At 34.5% G+C, this 20,399-nt stretch overlaps 2 protein-coding genes and 1 long non-coding RNA gene across 3 annotated transcripts; 2 read left to right on the top strand and 1 right to left on the bottom strand.

The window, feature by feature from the left end:
• Nucleotides 1-5,659: 5,659 nt before the first annotated feature.
• On the top strand, nucleotides 5,660-16,282 carry LOC110895247 (histidine kinase 2). Its single transcript, XM_022142526.2, has 12 exons — nucleotides 5,660-6,538; nucleotides 7,114-7,674; nucleotides 7,760-8,041; nucleotides 9,008-9,177; nucleotides 9,267-9,479; nucleotides 10,798-10,984; nucleotides 11,073-11,354; nucleotides 11,843-11,941; nucleotides 12,038-12,687; nucleotides 13,544-14,011; nucleotides 14,583-15,071; nucleotides 15,239-16,282. The coding sequence occupies exons 1-11, from the start codon at nucleotides 6,254-6,256 to the stop codon at nucleotides 14,806-14,808; spliced, it is 3,423 nt and encodes a 1,140-aa protein (XP_021998218.1). The 5' UTR covers nucleotides 5,660-6,253; the 3' UTR covers nucleotides 14,809-15,071; nucleotides 15,239-16,282.
• Nucleotides 15,476-16,759, bottom strand: LOC110895249 (F-box protein At3g07870). Its single transcript, XM_022142528.2, has one exon. The coding sequence runs from the start codon at nucleotides 16,757-16,759 to the stop codon at nucleotides 15,476-15,478; it is 1,284 nt and encodes a 427-aa protein (XP_021998220.1).
• A 1,049-nt stretch (nucleotides 16,760-17,808) lies between these two features.
• On the top strand, nucleotides 17,809-19,631 carry LOC110895250. Its single transcript, XR_002566993.2, has 3 exons — nucleotides 17,809-18,241; nucleotides 18,767-18,980; nucleotides 19,429-19,631. It is a non-coding gene; the product is annotated as an uncharacterized LOC110895250 (long non-coding RNA).
• Nucleotides 19,632-20,399: the final 768 nt, after the last annotated feature.

Below are 20,399 nucleotides of genomic sequence, written 5' to 3'. Positions count from 1 at the left end.
CTTTTCTAATAGTGACCTTAATATATTTAATTAAATTATGAAATTTGTAAACTAAACATTCAATTAGGAGAATATATGAATAATATTTGAAATTTAAGAATACGTAAAATAAAAAGAATCATACCTATGATTATGGTTTATTTTATGGAGAAAGAATTACTTAATCTATATTGAATCAGTAATCTATGTATATTAACTAGATTAAAGAAAAATAAAGATCAGAAAAACAATTCTGAGGAAACATAGAAACACAGCATGTATCCTCTATGAGTTTCTTTTATTGATTAGTATAAAAGATTATTTTACATTAATTTTATAATACGTATATTGTAATAATAAAATTAATATAGGGAGTCTTATATAATTTAATCTTTAGATCACTATTTCTTTTATTGATTAGTATAAAAGATTATTTTACATTAATTTTATAATACGTATCTTGTAATAATAAAATTAATATAGGGAGTCTTATATTAAAACTCACTTGATTTAATCTTTAGATCACTACAACAAACCAATAGACTTTTAAATTTAAGGTGGTCGTTTTGATTTTAACTTAATCAAACCCAAAAATTCGGTTTTTAGGTTTTAGGAAATCGGTCGGTTTCAGTTTTTCAGTTTTACATATAGGTTTTGTTACACCCTAACCTGTGGCGGATTATCAATCGAAGCGAGATGATTGCCCAAAACTTATGACACTAATTAATGTTTCATAATTAAACACGTTTCACATTATTTAATTTGTCACACTAATCATATAAGTTCAAATCAAATACCTCTAACATAATCCAAAGAAATGAAATACAACTAAAGTTCTGTTATTATTATCTAAGGCATTATTATTATCTAAGGCTGAACCTATGTGACTTCGATCCAACATCTTCAGTTCTCATTACTTGTATCACGTGTAAAAATGTTTTGGGTCAACTACAAAGAGCTGGTGAGTAAATCTAAGTTATATAAAAATTTATTTGTTTTTAAAAGTAAACATGCAACTCACGTGTTAATCAAACATACCAGATAATGAACATCCAACAATAAATAAAATAACCAATACTTGAGTCTCAAACCCAAAAAGGTCGTGGCTAAATGATAGCAAAACCTACATTCCACGATGAACTTGCATGTTGATTCTAGAATAAATTGAATAAGTAAATTACGTGACATGTTGATACACCCTAAAAAGTTTAATATAAAACGGGGAATAAGATTTACTTACAGTTTGCGAAGAATTGATCCCACGAATATGATAACGACATCGCACGAGAATAATGAGTAACTCAAAAAACCAAAATTCACCCTAAAATATAAGTAACAAAATATTCTAAATAAATAAATAATCATAACAAAACAAATGATTTGGGTTTTTAATTTGGGGACTTTTGTGTAAAAGCTATATTATATACAAAATTTCCTAACTCAAAAAATATATCTATATGACATGAACTATATGAATTTATATAAACAAAACAATATTATTATTCCAAGATGTAATAACAATGTTTATATTATTACATTTTTGTAACATTAGAATTTTTTAGTATTATATACTAAATCTAAATAACTATATATTTAGTCATCTAATTAATCTCACCTACTAGATGATTATATTTATTTTGTGTGATGCATGTTTTATATAAGTGATCATGTAAAATATCTAAATATATGGTATTTATAATAATAACATAAAATTACTAATGTTACTATATTTGTTATAAAATGCCAAACTTAGTAAATAACCAATAATCCATCTACTAGATTTATAAAGTAGGCAATGTCGTCTTGTATTTTCATACATAATGATTAAATTTATAAAAAGTATTTATTAAGTTCCATAATTGAATTAATCCATTTTATTACCAAATATATTACCAAAAATTTAGGTATTTGTTATAAGAAATTTTATAACTTATATATTTTCTACGAAAATCAAAGATGATATTTGTTATATTTTATTTTGTTAAATTAGTATTTTAAGATGATATAAATATTTTTTTATTCATGATAAACCCATATGATGTCCAAAAATTACCAAAAAATCTACATACTAATCTAATTTGATTATGAGTAATAACAATATTCAATTTCATCATCACAAGTCTCTAAGGTCAAAATCCTCAAATTTAAGAATTAAAAACCCTAATTAAATTTGAATTTGTGTGCCCTCTATCATAGAAACAGATAGAGGGGTTTTGCAGAGCATAAAAACTAACAAACTTAGACTTAAGAATTACCTGAAAAGGTTGTTGCATTGAAGGAGAAATCAAGAGATAAAGTTTCAAGCCCTAATCTTGATCCTTGATTTAATCCTTGATTCCTTACATAAGAAAAAGGTGATTCATGAGTTCATTCTTTCGACTTAGTGGGTTATTTGGAGTTTTCGTAATAACACGATGTTTGCTAATGACTAGGGGTACAATTGAGCTAAGTGGCTCGCGAGCTACTCGAGAGTGACTCGAGAAAAAGCTCAAAACAAGCTGAGCCTTACAGAGCCCGAGCCAAGCCTAAAACAAAGCTCGTTTATATATCGAGCCCGAGCTTGAGCCTGACATATGAAGCTCATAAGGCTCGTCGAGCCTTAATGTATTATTAGTTTTTATTAATATTAATGACGTTTACCCCTTATTTTAAGTTTTCTAGTAAACAAGCAGAGTTGAGCTTATTTAAAGTTGTTTACGAGTTGACTTCGAACCTAAAAATAAGCTTGTTCAGTAAACGAACCTGAGCCCGAGCTTCGCTTATCGAGCCAAAACGAGTCTGCTATTTATATTATTTTTATTTAATATATTAACTAATAGATAATAAACGAGCTGAGCACGAGCTTGTAAAACTACCAATGAGCTAAGCTTGAGCTTTGAAAACAAAGCTCGAACCAAGCCGAGCTCAAGCTCGAGCCCGAGCTTGGTCAAGCTTGAGCTCGGCTCAGTTCGTTTGCACCCTACTAAAGACGATCGAAGAAAATGATGCATTAATTTCATTTTAAATGATTCCTATTTGTGGTTAGTTAATAGACATAGGAAGGTGAATATTGGTTGAGTGGTTGGTTGCAAAGCCCTCCTCTTGTTGTGTAATGTTTCGTTTGTTCTCTTTCTAGCGTCTTGCTAGTTTGGTAATAATATTGGTTAGGGATGTGTATGGTTTGGTTTGATTTTATGGTAAAACCGAAACCGTAACCGAAATGTTTGGTTTTCAGTTTCAGTTTTTTGGTTTTATTAATGGTTCGGTTCAGTTTTTCGGTTTTTGGAACAAAATTATGTAAGATTAAAACAATAATAAGTATAATCCAAAATTTAAGAAGTTTTTTTAGATGTTTACATTTAAGTTATTATATTTAACCTTTTTAATTAAAATTGTTCACATAAGCCTAACCTCTAATTTATTTCTATGTTTATCTAAAGATCTTATTAAGACATTTTCTTTTGTAATACTTTGAAGCTCATTTAGTTTTTATATTACATTTTATTATTTCTTGTAGGTAATAGATAAATTATTTCAATTACAAATAAACATGTTAATGTTTTTATTATAAATATTTAACTTTCAAGAATAAAATTAATATTTTTTGCCAACATGAGTTAAACAACTTAAACTTAAACATAAAAATATATGGACTAGGCCTACTATTGTAACTTATCGATTCGGTTATTAAAAATCCGAAAACTGAATTTTGTTTTAGTTCGATTATTTCAGTCACGGTTCAGTTTTGGTTTTCTGTTCACCTCCAATATTGGTGTTCCAAAATAAAGATTAAGAGTTGGCTTTTGGTTTTTATCTTTAAGGAAATGTTTCACATAATACTAATAAATTTTTGGCAAATTGGAAAATAATAATCTCATCTTTCTAAAAGTGGCCAATAATAATCCCAAGTCAGTTATTAGTCAATAATAATCCGACCTCGTCCAATTTTTTTGTAAAATAGTATGTCGTTAAAATAAGCTTAACAGAGTTAAGTGTTTTTCCGAATTACAAACCGATGTTTTAGGACTTTTGATCAGAACGAGGATACGAGTCGATTGATGTAAAACTTGCCTCGAAATTGTGTTCGAAATGGCTTGAATTTTGTTAATTGGAAGTTAAACACCCGAATTGAAGCACCGTTTTCGTGGGCTGGGGGCAGTATTTCGAGGTAAGTTTTACATCAATCGACTCGTATCCTCGTTCTGATCAAAAGCCCTAAAACATCAGTTTGTAATTCGGAAAAACACTTAACTCCGTTAAGCTTATTTTAACGGCAGATTATTTTACAAAAAAATTGGACGAGGTCGGATTATTATTGGCTAATAACTGACTTGGGATTATTATCGGCCAATTTCAGAAAGATGGGATTATTATTTTCCAATTTGCCTAAATTTTTGGGAGTGTTCTAATTAGTCATTTATAAAAAAAAGTTTTTTTAAGCAGGTAATTCAAGTTTATTTTGATGTTCTAATCCTATATATTTTACCTGAATACTAAGTCACCAATCTTGCATGAAATATCTTTTATTTCTCTGTTATATGATTACATGGCTTAAAAATGCTAACATAGATTAAAAAAATTATGATTTTTTTTAAAAAATTCATGAAAATTTTTAAAAATTTGAATTTCTTTTAGAATTGCCAATAAATTTAAAGTGTTTTTGCAATTTTTTTTAATTTGTTTTTTAATTGTTTTCAAAAAGTTTTAATCCATGTTGACTTTCTTAAACCATGTCATCATATAATAAAAAAAAGTCATATTATTTGTTACATGCTATTTAGGTAAAATATATACAATTAGACATCAAAGTAAACTCAAGTGACCTGATTGGAACATAAAATTTTATGAGTGACCTAATTAGAATAATTATGAAACTTAATTATAGTATTTTACAAAGTTATCCTTTTGTTTAATGTTAAAATGTTTGAGTAAAAAGTTTTGGCTTAAGTTAGGTCTTAAGGTTTTGTTAACTACCTGTTTATTAATCTGGAGTGGCCACATAACTTTTGGCTAAAAAAAAAAAAAAAAGAATTTTGAGCCATAAATTCAACAACAAACATTCTGTCAAGTTTGGTAGGAGTTCAATTCCCATTTTCTCATTTTCTTTTAAGGTTTGGTTGATTGGTTCGCTTTTGGTGTGGTGCACATAGTTCTCGTTTGAGTTGACTGTCATTTTCGTCTCTGTACTTTGTTTATTTTTTTCATTTCAGGCCAATTTAAAAAAGTTAAAACTCAGTTAAGGCAGACATGTTAAATGAAAGGTATTATTATCAATTTATAAAATAAGATGAAAATAAAAGATATATGAATTGACGATAATACCATTCATTTAACCTGTCTGACTTAACTGGGTTTTAATTTTTAGACTGAAGTGATACGTTTCCAGTATGCGTGATGCATTTTTAAAGTTGGGCTGAAATGAAAAAAGTAAACAAATCTCAGGGACGAAATCACAGATAACTCTTTTCGTTTTAAAATAATGTATAAATGAAACTGAATCGTAATTTTTGGTTAAAAAACAAAACGTAGGTTAATAGTTCGGATCATTTATTTCGGTTTGAATTCATCTGTTAATTCGATTTCGTTAGATTAATCGTTTTTTTTTTTCATACCTCTATTTTTTATATTTTCTCGTTAGACTATGTGTTGCTTTCTCCTAATTAATAATACACTCTTCTTCTGCTGGCCAAAAAAAAAAAAAAGTAAAAAAAAACTCCTCTCTCTCTGTTAAAAAAAGGTCTGTTCTTGATGCTCTTTATGCTTCCAACAGTCTTTGGTGAGGCAGGCAGACCTCATATTAGAAAAATTGCCAAATTCTTCATATTCCCTTCTCCTCATTTCTTGTCTTATTCTTGACAATCTCTTCCAGTTTTTACCCAATTCTACTTGTGGCTTTCCAATAACACTTTGTGATTTCCCAAGATTCCTTTTACCTTTACCTTTTCTTCCCCACAAGATGCGATTTTGATTGATTTTTCCAGCTTCACACACCAACTGTTCTTGTAATTCTCTCACTAGACCTTCAAATCTCAACTTTCTTGATAGCCATCATTGAATTCTGAGCTTGTTTTGCTGCAAGATTGATCTGGGCCTCATAAAGATTCAACCTTTACATGATTTTTCTTGAGTTTTCAAGCTTTTCAGCAAGATATACAAGTGGGTGTGTGTTAAAATGCCTTTGAATTGCAGGTTTTGCTGCAAGATTGATCTGGGTCTCATAAAGATTCAACCTTTACATGATTTTTGTTGAGTTTTCAAGCTTTTTGTCAAGATATACAAGTGGGTGTGTGTGAAAATGTCTTTGAATTGCAAGACTTCTGGGTTAAATGGAAGGTTGTTGACCAGGTCAAAGATGAGGAAGCCTCTGAGAGGATGTAATAGTGGCTGGAAATGGAAAAGATTGTTCCTTTTTGTGTGGGTACCTGTTGTAATTGGGTTTGGTTTATCTTTGTTTAGTGGTGTGTTTAGGAAGAAGATGGAGACATGTGAAGATAATTCTTTGGTGTTGGTTGAACAGTTTAATAATGTTAGTAAAGATCTTCTTCATGAAGTAGCTTCTTCATTCTTTGAATCAGATCAGGTATTATTAATCTTGCATTTTCTTGATTTTACTATTTTCTTTTTTCACTTTTTGATTTATGCACTTTATTACATACACGACAAATGTACTTGTAAAAACACTGTAGAAAAGGTGAACATTAGCTAAATAGGCTATTATGTAGTTGAATTAATGTTTTTTAAAAATATTTATTTTATAAATATTAAGTGTTAAGCACAATAGTTTACTTGTTTATGATTAGGTTAGAGGCTATGTAGTTGAATTAATGTTTTTTACAAATATTTATTTTATATAACATGTCATATATTTCTCAAAATCTAAATTTCATCAGAAGTCGACACGTGACATCTAGTACTTAACACGAGAAAATAAAATTTTAGGTGGCTTACAAAGCTGACACGAGTCTTCCATTATTTTTATTTATCTACAAATGGTGCTAGAATTTAGTTTTATTTGTTCATTAGGAATGATATCCGTTTAGTTCATGTCATTTAATAGAATTAGAAGATATGAAACCGATACGTAATGTTTCAAGAATCTTTAGAAACGTGACATGGCGTATATGTTCTAATTAAATGACGGTCTCTGTCTTCCAGATAACCACTTTGAATTGTACCAAACAATTTGGAAACGGAATGTCAACAAAACATGAAATTTCTTGTACTCTAAAAGTGCCGGATCATGAACATAATGCGGAATTGTGGGGTCAATGTCCTGTTCATGACGATAAAGCTCCTATGGTACAAAGCTCGTCGGTACATGAAAAACTTGCAAGAGACGATAACGATGTTCTTAAAGTATGCATGTGGGCCCTTTTTATAATCGCGCTATGTTCCCCAATTCGTTGTTTGTGGATGAACCGTAAAGGTAAAATGAAGAAGACGGAGCATGCACAAAGCTCGTCGAGGAGTGGTGGAAAGTGGATGAAGAAGCTTCTAGTTGTATTTGTGCTTGCTGGTGTTAGTCTATCGATTTGGTTATTTTGGTACTTAAACGAAGGTATTCAGTTACGAAGAGAAGAAACTTTAGAGAGCATGTGTGATGAACGCGCACGGATGTTGCAAGATCAGTTCAACGTGAGCATGAACCATGTTCACGCGCTTGCGATTCTCGTCTCCACTTTTTATCACGGGAAACAACCTCCGGCTATTGATCAAGTAAGAATTTCATCATTCTAATACCGTCGGTTGTCGAAAATTTCTAAATTAACTAATTATGGAACTTTGTGTTATGTTTTTGTAGGAAACTTTTGGGGAATACACGGAACGAACGTCTTTTGAACGGCCGTTAACTAGTGGTGTTGCGTATGCTCTAAGAGTGCGTCATTTTGAACGAGAGAAATTTGAGAAAGAACATGGATGGACGATAAAGAAAATGGAAACCGAAGATCAAGATCAGACATTGGCTCAAGATTGTGACCCGGAGAATCTTGATCCTTCCCCTGTTCACGATGAATATGCTCCGGTTATCTTATCTCAAGATACCGTTTCTCATATTGTCTCCATTGATATGATGTCCGGAAAGGTATAAAGGGTATCCTTTATAGGTGGCGATTTCTCGACCACTCTACATATGAATGGGTGACATGTCTTGTACTATCTCAAATGGGTAAAAAAGTTAACTTTAAGAGAAATGGGTCAAATGGTCCGAAAGTTGCCCGAAGTCCATTCCTTAATGCATAATACCTTCTAAATAAAGAAAAACCATTTTTTACTGAAATTTATATGATTTTTGTAATCCTATCTTACACACTAATTTTATCGATAAGACATTTATTAAGCGTTAACAAACCGGTGCATCCAAACAGTTACCTAATTGACCCAAACCCATTTTGAACCGTTACCTGCCCGACCCGTCAAATTTTCCACCTTCAGTCTTCTTACTTGCTTCATATTTTGCCATTTCCACCCAAAATAATATATCTGTAGGGCTGCAAACGAACCGAACGAACACGAACAACTAACTTCTTGTTCGTGTTCGTTTGTTAAGGAAATATACGTGTTCATGAACACTTACCGAACGAGATTGTCTGTTTGTGTTCGTTCGTTAAGGAAATGAACGTGTTCATGTGCGTTTGAGTTCATTTGTTAATTTTAGGTAAGGAATGCTATCGAACGTTCATGAACACAAACAAACACAAACTAATGTTCATGAACACATATGAAAGGAAACGAACAAAAAAAGCATTCATAAACAGAATATATAATACACTAACAAACTATCGAACATAAACAAACATGTTACCGAACATTCACGAACATAAATGAATGAACACGGCCTCTGTTCACGTTCGTTCATTTAACTAAACGAATGAGATTTCTTGTTCGTGTAGTCGTGTTCGTTCATTTATTAAACTGAACACAAGCGAACTTCCCGCCAAAGGGTTTGCGAACTGTTCGCTGAACGTTCAATTCGTTTGCAGCCCTAAATATATGTCATATTCTATTATTCTGCTGTCTTATTTTTCTTTTCTTTTTCACTATCTTTCAGGAAGACCGTGAAAATATTTTACGAGCACGGGCATCTGGAAAAGGGGTCTTGACATCTCCTTTTAAGCTATTAAAGTCAAACCATTTAGGAGTTGTGCTTACTTTTGCCGTTTATAAAACTCATCTTCTTCCAGACACTACACCTGAACAACGTATTAAGGCTACTGTGGGGTAGGTTTGCTGTTGAGTGTCGACACATCATATCATCTATTAAAGCTTTAGCTTATTCTTATAAAAATGACAACTTTTTAATGTAACAGGTACCTTGGTGCATCGTATGATGTCCCGTCACTCGTTGACAAGCTTCTACACCAGCTAGCAAGTAAACAAACCATTGTTGTGAATGTTTACGACACAACAAATGTTTCGGCAGTCATTAGAATGTACGGTCCGGAGGAGATTGATACGGGTTTACTTCACGTTAATAGTCTTGACTTTGGTGATCCTGCTAGGAAGCATGAAATGCATTGCAGGTTATATAACTGACAAACTTTTCGACTTCTTTATTTCATGAGGACCCTAGGCGGCATTTGTTAAGAAAATATGTGTTCACGAACCGTTCATGAACACTTACCGCACGAGTTTGACGTTCGTGTTTATTCGTTAAGGAAATGAAGGTGTTCGTATTCGTTTGTTAATTTTAGGCAACGAACGCAAACGAACGTTCATGAACATAAACTAATGTTTATGAACACAAATGGAAACAAACAAACACAAACAAGCATTCACGAACAGAATATATAATACACTGATACTTATTAAATATTTTATTTGTCGGAGTTTTGAAGTGTGTGTGTGTGTATATATTCTCCTAGGGCTGTAAACGAACCGAACGAACAAGAACAAGGCGTTGTTCGTGTTCGTTCATTAAGGAAATAAATATGTTCAGTCACGAATGGTTCATGAACACTTACCGAACGAGATTCTATGTTCGTGTTCGTTCATTAAGGAAATGAGCGTGTTCGCGAACGGTTCACGAACACAAACGAACACAAATAAATTTGGTGAACGCGACGAAGGATAAAGATAGATGGCCTAGAGAGTAGCACTCGAACTTGAATCCCTTATTGTGGAACGGAGGTCGATTGTATTCGTGGATGTAAATAATGAGAAATGAAAGGGAAATGATGCATAAACAAGGTGAAAGTGGGTTTCCTAGTTTAATTGTTAGGGAAATAAAATAAACAAAAGTTTAATAATATAAAAAGTACAAATAAAATATAAGAAAGTACAAAGATCTTCAATTAAAACACAAACATACGAAAATAAACGAACGCAAATCAACGAATGTTCACGAACACGTTCACAAACACCTTACCGAACGTTCACGAACACAATCGAACGAACGAGACCTCTGTTCATGTTCGTTCATTTAACCAATCGAATGAAATTTCTTGTTCATGTTCGTTCGTTTATTAAACGAACGAACATAAACGAACTTCCCGCCGAACGGTTCACGAACTGTTCGCTGAACGTTCGGTTCGTTTACAGCCCTATATATATACATATAACATAAAACCAAAAAAAAAAAAAAAACTAATGAACTATCAAACATAAACGAACACGTTACCGAACGTTCACGAACATAAATGAACGAACACGGCCTTTTTTCATGTTCGTTTATTTAACTAAACAAACGCAATTTCTTGTTCGTGTTCGAACGAACACAAACGAACTTCATGCCGAATGGTTCACGAACTGTTCACTAAACATTTGGTTCGTTTGCAGTCCTACCGGGCGGGCCCACCGCCCACTACAAATTTCTTTTAATTGGATTTTGTTTTCTAACAGATTCAAGCAGAGGCCGTCTCTACCATGGACGGCGATACTGGCATCCGGTGGAGTGCTTATAATCACTTGTCTTCTTGGTCATATCTTCTATGTTGCTATAAACCGAATCGCAACAGTAGAACACGATTATAGGGAAATGATGAAGCTCAAAACTCGCGCTGAAGCTGCCGATGTGGCAAAATCTCAGGTGCCTTTACAATGGCTTTCATATTAGTTTATTTTTTAAAAAATTTTGTTTATATACCATCATAATAACAAAAAGTTTCTATTTGTAGTTTCTTGCAACAGTTTCACATGAAATTAGGACCCCAATGAATGGTGTCTTAGGCATGCTGCAAATGCTTATGGACACAAATCTAGATGCAAAGCAGTTAGATTTTGCACAAACTGCCCATTCTAGCGGAAAAGATTTAATAAAGTTGATCAATGAGGTACTTGATCAAGCGAAAATCGAATCTGGAAGGCTTGAGCTTGAGGCTGTCCCGTTTGAGTTGCGCACCATTCTTGACGATGTTCTGTCGTCTTTCTCAACGCAATCTCAAGAAAAGCAAATCGAGGTAGATATCAAACAGCCTATTTTCTGATTTTATTAAGTTTATTGCTATAGGATCAGGTTCATGCGAGAACTCCTCTGAGTTGCGGGAACTTGAGAACTCGGATGGAAATCCTACTTCTCGTGCGAGTTTTTCAACCAAATTTTGCACAGATGTAGATGAACATCTAACTAAGACGTCTGTCAAATCTTTTTTTTTTTAAAATAGCCTAGTGTTCATTTACGCCAGGTTTTTGATTGCTTACACTGTTGTAATTATTTTTTTTTTTTTTTTTTTTTTTTGCAAAAGCACATGACGTATTTTTTTTTTGAAAAAGTTGCATAATTTTAAAAATTTTTGGCGAAATTATTTTATGAAAAAGTTACAATTTATTCTTCAAGGAGTTCTCGCGGTTCTTACAACTCGGTATAGTTCTCATTTTAACCTTTCCCTATCGCTATATGATATTTTTGGTCTCATTTAAGACTGACTTTGTTCTTGTGGACGAGAAGTTGGCGGTTTACGTTTCTAATCAACTTCCTGAAATTGTTGTCGGAGACCCTGTGCGTTTCAAGAAGATTATCACAAATCTGGTTGCAAATTCACATAAAGTTAGCATCTTTTCTCATCGTTATTACAATTAGTACACGATACTCTTTGATTTTATGTTCTTCCATTCACATATGTTTCCTACTTTCCTTTTGCAGTTCACACATGATAGAGGACACATATTTGTGTCTGTACATCTAGCCGATGAGGTGACACGTGAAACCGACATGAAGGATGACATGCTCAGAAGAATCTTGAACGGGTCAAAGTCAAACTTAGCGTGCGACACTTTAAGCGGGCTTCCTGTGGTCGACAGGAAGAAAAGTTGGGAGAACTTTGAGAACTTGAGTTGCAAAGATTCGATAAACGAATTCGAAAAGATTAAAATATTAGTCACTGTTGAAGATACTGGCGTAGGAATCCCTATAGATGCACAAAACCGTATATTCATGCCGTTTATGCAGGCAGACAGTTCACCGTCGAGAACTTACGGTGGTGCGGGGATCGGTTTGAGCATTAGCAAGCGGTTGGTCGGTTTGATGGATGGTGAGATTGGTTTTGTTAGTGAACCCGGTACCGGAAGCACTTTCTCTTTTACGGCTGTTTTCATGAAGAAAGAAACGTACTCGCTTGATACCGTAGTACAGCAGTGTCATCCGGCTATATCCGAGTTTAGGGGACTAAGGGCGTTGGTGATTGATCGGAAAGACATAAGAGCCGGAGTCACAAGATACCATCTTCAACGAATGGGAATATCCGTTGAGATCACATCCGATTTTGATTCTGCACGATCCTTCCTGTCGGATAGGTAGGTTATTTTAGAGTTGGCCAAATGGGCAGATCGGGCGGGTTGGGTAACTGGTCAAACTTTGAAATTGGACGTTTTTGGTATAGATAGAATCAGTTCGGTCGGGTTTGGTTGACCCAAGACACTTTCTGTCCAGACATAATATAAACAATTACCCGTTTCAGATATGATTAAAAATTGTAATTTTTCAACAATGAAATAGGTTCTTAAGTAAAATGATTTTTTGGGCACCTTTCAACCCGTTTGACGTGTTTAACCCACTTAAAACGTTTCCTTTCTTAGCTACTTTTTTTTCTCTATTTGATTCGTTAGTGATAAAGCATAACCCGAATTGACCCATCTAGGGAAACGTTCAGCAAACAGTTCGTGAACCTTTCGATGAACGAACACGAACAAGAAAATTCGTTCGTTTAGTTAAATGAACAAAACATGAATAGAGGCCGCGTTCGTTCATATATGTTTGTCAACGTTCGGTAACGTGTTCGATATAGCTTATTAGTGTTTTCAGTTATACTTCAAAATTCCAACATATAAAATATTTAATAAGTATCAACGTTTGTTTGTGTTCGCGTGTTTCCATTTGTGTTCATGAACATTAGTTTGTGTTTATGAACGTCCGTTTGCGTTCGTTGCCTAAATTAACGAACGAACACAAACACATTCATTTCTTTAACGAACGAACATGGACATAAGATCACGTTCGATAAGTATTCATGAACAGTGCGTGAACACATATATTTCCTTAACAAACGAACACGAACAAGGTCTTGTTCGTGTTTGTTCGTTTCGTTTGCAGCCCTAGACCCATCCGTAACAAAATTTTTGTTTCTGATTTCATTATCCATTTTTTTTGTAGTGATTCATCTGATTTTGCAATAATTCTTGTTGACCAAGAAGTTTGGGATATGGAGAGTGGTCTTGCATTTCTTCGTGGCCTTAAAAGTAGCACAAAACTCTTTGTATTGGCCAACCCTATAAGCCCTACTATAAACGACGAGATCAAATCAGCTAACTTGACGGCAACCTTCGTCGAAAAGCCTCTACGATTAAGTGCCTTGATTTCTTGCTTTCAAGAAACACTTCCGGCAGGAAACAATAGAGTCGTAGCAAGGAAACAATCGACTCTCGGGGATTTATTACGCGATAAAAGAATATTGGTCGTTGATGATAACATTGTCAATAGACGAGTGGCAGAAGGCGCATTAAAGAAGTACGGAGCTATTGTCACTTGCGTAGACAGTGGGAAGGCGGCGTTAGAGAGGCTTAAACCTCCTCACTCTTTTCATGCTTGTTTCATGGATCTTCAGATGCCTGAAATGGATGGGTAAAAATCTTTATAAAAATTTAACCTTTGTTTTAATAGTCAAATGTCTAATATACCCTTCAAGGGGTGCAAACGAGCCGATCTAAGCCCGAGCTTGACTAGGCTCGAGCTCGGTTCGTGTATTATCTATTAATTAATATATTAAATAAAAAATAATATACATAAGAGCTCGATAAGTGAAGCTTGGGCTCAGGCTCGTTTACTAAGCAAGCTTATTTTTAGGTTCGGGCTCGGCTCGTAAACAAGTTTAAATAAGCTCAGGTCGTTTACTAGACAACTTGTAAATTGTTATCATATTAATAAAAACTTATATTACACTAAGGCCCGATAAGGCTCGACGAGCCTGACGAGCTTCACATTCCACGCTCAAGCTCGGCCTCGATAAATAAACGAGCTTTATTTTAGGCTCAAGCTTAGCTCAGGCTCGATAAGGCTCGGCTCGCGAGCGACTTGGCTCGTTTGCACCTCCACCTTCAATGATGACAAAAGACGCTAATATAATGCAATGGGTAAAGGAGTCAAGTTGGTATAGTTATATCAGTGATATATAACTTAAGTGTGTTGTTTTTAGGTTTGAAGCTACAAGACAAATTCGCAGGCTAGAGAGCACGTTTAACATAGAAATTAAGTCCGCTGAAGTGGGTCATTGGCATACGCCTATATTAGCAATGACGGCAGATGTGATTCAGGCTACAGATGAAGAATGCACGAAGTGTGGGATGGACGGGTTTGTCTCAAAGCCGTTTGAGGAAGAACAACTGTACTCAGCCGCAGCTTGCTTTTTCGAGTCTGGTTGACGATCCAATGGCCCAGCATAGTGGGTCACACCATCTGACCTAGTTAACCGGCGGGTAGGTCTAACACTCTAGTCATATAGCCGTGGGTTGATCTCGTCAGAACCAGCAGCATGACCATGCAGCCGAAACTTGACTTTTTCTTATCGGTCTCCTGGTCTGGCATAGTGGGTTGCACCGACGCACTTAGCTAAACCAAATGGTCGTAACAGTACGGTTAGCCGCATTGCCCGTGACACAGCATACACATCGCTGTTCTTGTCATGGTATGTTTTTACATAACCTGATTGTTCGCTCCATCAAGATCTTTTTTTTTTTTTTTTTGAAAAAAGATTACTTTTTTTTCTTTTTTATCTAATCACTCATTTCATACATGGGTATAAACAATCTTGAACTATTAGCGGTTAAAACCTTGTTTTGTTTTAACGTTCAGTGGTGATGAGCATGGAATCGGCATAACAAGAAATCATCAGCTTATATGAAGACTTAAGTTACCATATGTAGTATGTATGTATATATGTATGTATGTTTGTAAATAGCACATTGTTAAATACTTAAGTTACCATATGTAGTAAAGACATAAAATCTTTCTTGCTATTACATGGATGTAAGATTTATATGCATAACAATAATAATGTAGACATTATTCTAAGCAAGATTCAATGACTTGCTAAATTGGTGTATGAGTCCAATTAAGGCTACCAACATGTACAACTGTTTGAAACAACTCAGGCATCCCATGAAACACAACATCCTTAAACTCCTTCCATTTTGGATCATACTTCACCAAGTTCCCTCCTCTATACTCCATCAATATCTCCCCATTCTTCAACACACACAAAACCCTAACCATCTTCCCGTGCACCGCTTTCCGCCATATCCTATAGTCATGACTCAAAACTTTAGCCAAATACGCGCCATGGATGTTAAAAAGCTTCGTCCACGACTCTTTAACATCGTATTCCTTCATCACCCAGATCTCCAACTTCCCATACCCACACGACACCGCCGACGCTAGACAGTCGTCAATCACTGCTAGGTGGTAGTTGCTGCGGTTAACCGGCTTGGAAACCAGTTTAAACTTCTCGTCTTCCAGGTCGAACGACACAATCGTTCGACCTGGTAGCCCACCGAGCCGCCCAGGGCGGCTCACCCAATGAAGTCTCCCATTCACCACCACCACTTCCTTCGCTTGACGGTCGAGCTGGTACGGCACTTTCCCAAGGCATCTCCAACCGTCCTTGCTTTCGCTCTCGTTCCCATTCAAGTTCGGTTTCCCAATGGTTAGCACGTTAACCTCGGATCTCGGGTAACTCCTGTTGTTTCGGTTCAACCGATTCGTCGTCCTGTAATACACAATCCTAACCACCTTATACTCATTCGTACCCGGATGAAAACCAAAGCCAAACACCACTTCCTGATCCTGAAACTGCCTACATTTAGGTAACTCCAGATAGTTTCGAGTAAACGGGTTAAACACATAAACCGGTTCACCATACAATGAATCAGACAAACACAACAACCCATTGCAAGATCCCACAACATTGAATTCTGGCATGGCACCACAAAATGGTGTAGATATCTTCCTCACAACCCTATCACCACCATGATCACCATCATACTCAACAAAGTAAAGCTGGTTTCTGATAGGATAATCACAGTGAAACACCAACATGGGGTCTGCTTTTGCAGCCACAGGGTGGTGAAGCCCAGGTAGCTCAGGATCATGAGACAAAGTGTAACATGATTTGTTAACAAACCTGAATTGAATAAGTGATGATATGGGCAGCCTGATAAGAACATCAAGAAGCAAATCTCTTGGTAAAAGATCAAACCCAGAACAAGAATCTTCTTCATTCTTGAGATTCTTGATCATCAAGATTGAATCTTGATCTTCACCCTTTACAAGTTTTGGTTTCTTGCATATGGGTTCAATTTCAAATCTTGAATCCATGAACAAGAAAGATGTAAAGATGAAGGTGGGTGAAGGTGAAGAGTTTAAAGAAAAAGGAAAAGGAAAAGATGCTTTTGGAACTTTGAGAGACGGAAAGCACAATGAAAATGAAAATAATATAGCTGTAAGGTGTTGGAAAGGTGATGGTAACAATGCTAGTGTGGATTGTACTTTGTGCTTTCAAGGTTGTATGGTTTATTGTGTTTAACTATGTTTGGCTAGGTTGAATAAAATTGAAGGTGATGGGGTCCATCATTGAATAATAATTTGTAAGCATATGTGACAAAAGTCTACCTTTTCTCCATTAAAAACGGGTGTTGGGACAAAACTTTCAGGCTGAGAAGATAATGACTCTCTCTCTCTCTCTCTAAATATATACATACATGATACATACATATATTATGTTAGTATCAACTGGATCAAAAACGCACCAACACAACGATTTTGTGAGAACTCCTCGCGACTCTTTTATATATTAATAAAGAACAAAGCAAAACATCCAACTAATTACATAACCTAACTCATCTATTTATACTAAACTAATTACTTGCTAAACAAGCTATCCTAAATCAATACCAACTCTAATACTTTATTAACCAATTAATAAAATAACTAGATAAACATAATACTTTAAACTAATAATTATCTCTACTTATTTAATTACTCCTAGCTTCCTATATCAAGATTAATCATTCATATTATACACATATATATGTATATATTACCTCCATGAAATAAGGTAGTTTCTTCATTTATTTATAATTACTATTTTATTTTTAGGTGAAGGTGGGATAATAACAACTATGACTTTTGGCCATTCTTTTATTTCAATAAAGGTTTCAACTTTCACACACTAACCAAAACCTACTTTTAACTTTGAAACTTTATGGGTCAAAGAGTAAAAATGGTTATTTATGTTAAAAATAAATAAATTTGACATTAAAAATGGTTAATGATATCTAAAAATAATAATTTTCCACGCAACTATTTGATGGTCTTTCATGATCAAGATTGAGATATGATCAAAGATTAAATGGTGGCCTGGTGGTGGGTAGTGGTTTGACTGAATCAAGAATAGGCACAGGCTATGAAATTTGTACATGATGCATTAAAAGTTGTACTGTTGACTACTTATTATGGAAATGAGCCAGCTAGAGTGTGATGTAGGATATGGTTTACTGCTGGAAATGATTGATACAGGTTCACTGCACCAATGAGAAACCTTCCCATGTGGTTGTGGAAGACATCCGGACACCTTCCACATGATCCAACATAAACTACAGCCATGTTTGGATCTTGTTTCATCATTTTCTGTAAAGCTCACTGATCTTGTCATATATATAAACCCCACATATTTATGTCATCTCTCTCTCTCTCTCTCTCTCTCTCTCTAGCAATTTAATAAAAATGTCACCTTTTCTGTTCTGGAGTTTGCTCCCAGTTTTGCTTCTTGTGTTGATGTTCAGTTCCCACAAAAATATAGTAAGTAAGTTAGTTAAGTTCTCATTCTTTATTATTTTATTTGTTTTCTGGAGCTGATGTTTGGATGTTTTATATATGCATACAAACATACATATAATAAGAAATTATATTCATCAATCTCAAGAACCTGCTAGTTTCAGTTTCTTATTCCATCATCCACAATGCCCATGTGCCTTTTAAGTTTTAATATAATCTGTTTACTAAGCTCTCGTAGTTGTTTACTTAAAATTGGTTATATATTGAATGGACCCTTGTGTATATATGTGTGTATATATATGGGCCTGATTGATCCTGCAAGATCATAACAGTCCCCTACCAAATATTTTTGTTTAAGCTATATATATATATATATATATATTATATTTATTTATTTATATGCTGGTGGACCAGCTACTTCTGCAAGAGCACAGCCCCTACAAAACCATATTCATATAGTAGTACTGCACAACAATTTAAAGTTTTCTGTTTTGTCAGTTGCTAACTGTAGGTTTTTTATTCTTGGTTATATGTTGGTAAATTTTGAAGGGGTTTTTGAACAGTGGTGTATAGAGCTATAGATTATACATACATGTGGTGAAGGGGGTGCACACTGTAGCAAAATTCAAGAAATCAGTCTTGTTATTTACCAAATGCATTAAAGGACCATGCTTCATTAGCTTTCAATGCTTACTTCCAAAAGTTTAAGCATAGTGGTGCCTCTTGCTACTTTCATAGATCATGACCACCGAAAAAGACCCGAGTAAGTATATTTTTCCTTGATTCTGATAAGTATACATGACGCGTGTGACTAACTTTAAAAATTCTATAAAAAATCTTAACACTAGGGTCACAACCTTGCAAACATTATGATCGATAAGGATTCGCGATCACACCCATGTGATTGGTCATTAAAGAAAGGGAAAATATTTGATGTTATTAAAGATTTTAGGTTTGTTTTAATCTTCTTTTTCTTGTGAAACTTTATATAAGTCTAAAGAAGTCATCTATGTTCTTCTAGTAGCCTATTCTTTAACTACTTTATTCAAATTCCATATTTTCTTTACCTTTCCTCCATCCTTTTGGCTTTCTTTTTATCTTTTTAAAGCATGAAAACACACACTTTGAACTCACATGCATGCTTTATCTTTACAAGCTGTATTAATAATTAGTTTTCTTAGTTTTGATTGGGTGTTTGCTTATTCCTATAGGTTATGGTTCATGCCACTATGATTATACTCCTTGATCCAATGTGACAACAAAGAGGGCAAATGAACTTGCAACCAAGAGGGCAAATGAACCTGCTAAAATGCGCCACTTTAGGCTTCTGTAACCTTGATAAACTTTGGGCGTATGAACCATCATGTGGCCATGTGGTAGCTATAAAAACAGAACAGAAGCTATGTTAAACAAATAATTTTAAACCAATTAAAATGCCACGTTAAGATATAAGATTCTCATTTACTTTAAATAAAAAACATAAACTATAATGATTGATCTTTGTGTCAATAGTTTTTTCATGTAGAGATCTTAAGAAAAACTGTTTTGGTTTAACTAAAAAGTGACTGTCATATCATTGTCACCTACGCACCGGGGCTCTCACTAATATAACTGTAAACGAATTGAACACACGTGAACGGGGGTATGCCCATGTTCGTTCATTTAACTTTAACCGAACACAAACATATAATTGAACACATTTTTTGTTCATGAAGAAAATGAGGCATGTTCGTGTGTGCTTATTTAAAACCTAAATGAATAGTTCATACTAAATGAATAGTTCACAAACATAAGCGAACATAAACAAACAAATTTAAAACGTACATAACTGAACAAACGTAAACAAACACATATGGCCATCACTGAACAAACATGGATCTGAGCGAGGGGTTTGATCCGTCTTCAACAAGAGATCTGGAGCCACACCTTGTCTTCTCCGTCTCTATCCAAATATGCAAAACCGTGAAGAACTCATTAGAATGGTTCAGAGACCGAGGTCTAAGGCTCTAGACCACCCTTGAACCCTCACGCCAGTAATCGATTTCCCCATTGACATGAACAGTGACAAAAATGTTTGTTATATTGGAGAAGAGAAATGAGGATTAAAGAGAGAAGCGTCCTTTATCTTCGAGGTGAAGCATCCTTTATAAAAAAAAAAAAACTTTTAGGTTTCCATTAATTT

The sequence above is a fragment of the Helianthus annuus genome, chromosome 12 (genome assembly GCF_002127325.2).
Source record: "Helianthus annuus cultivar XRQ/B chromosome 12, HanXRQr2.0-SUNRISE, whole genome shotgun sequence".
NCBI classification, from domain to species: domain Eukaryota; kingdom Viridiplantae; phylum Streptophyta; class Magnoliopsida; order Asterales; family Asteraceae; genus Helianthus; species Helianthus annuus.
This window is presented reverse-complemented; position numbering and strand designations above follow the sequence as displayed.

Coding starts and splice junctions, on each gene's coding strand:
- LOC110895247 (XM_022142526.2), top strand. CDS start 6,254: ATGTCTTTGAATTGCAAGACTTCTGGGTTAAATGGAAGGTTGTTGACC. Junction 6,539..7,113: donor CATTCTTTGAATCAGATCAG/GTATTATTAATC, acceptor TCTGTCTTCCAG/ATAACCACTTTGAATTGTAC. Junction 7,675..7,759: donor AACCTCCGGCTATTGATCAA/GTAAGAATTTCA, acceptor ATGTTTTTGTAG/GAAACTTTTGGGGAATACAC.
- LOC110895249 (XM_022142528.2), bottom strand. CDS start 16,759: ATGGATTCAAGATTTGAAATTGAACCCATATGCAAGAAACCAAAACTT.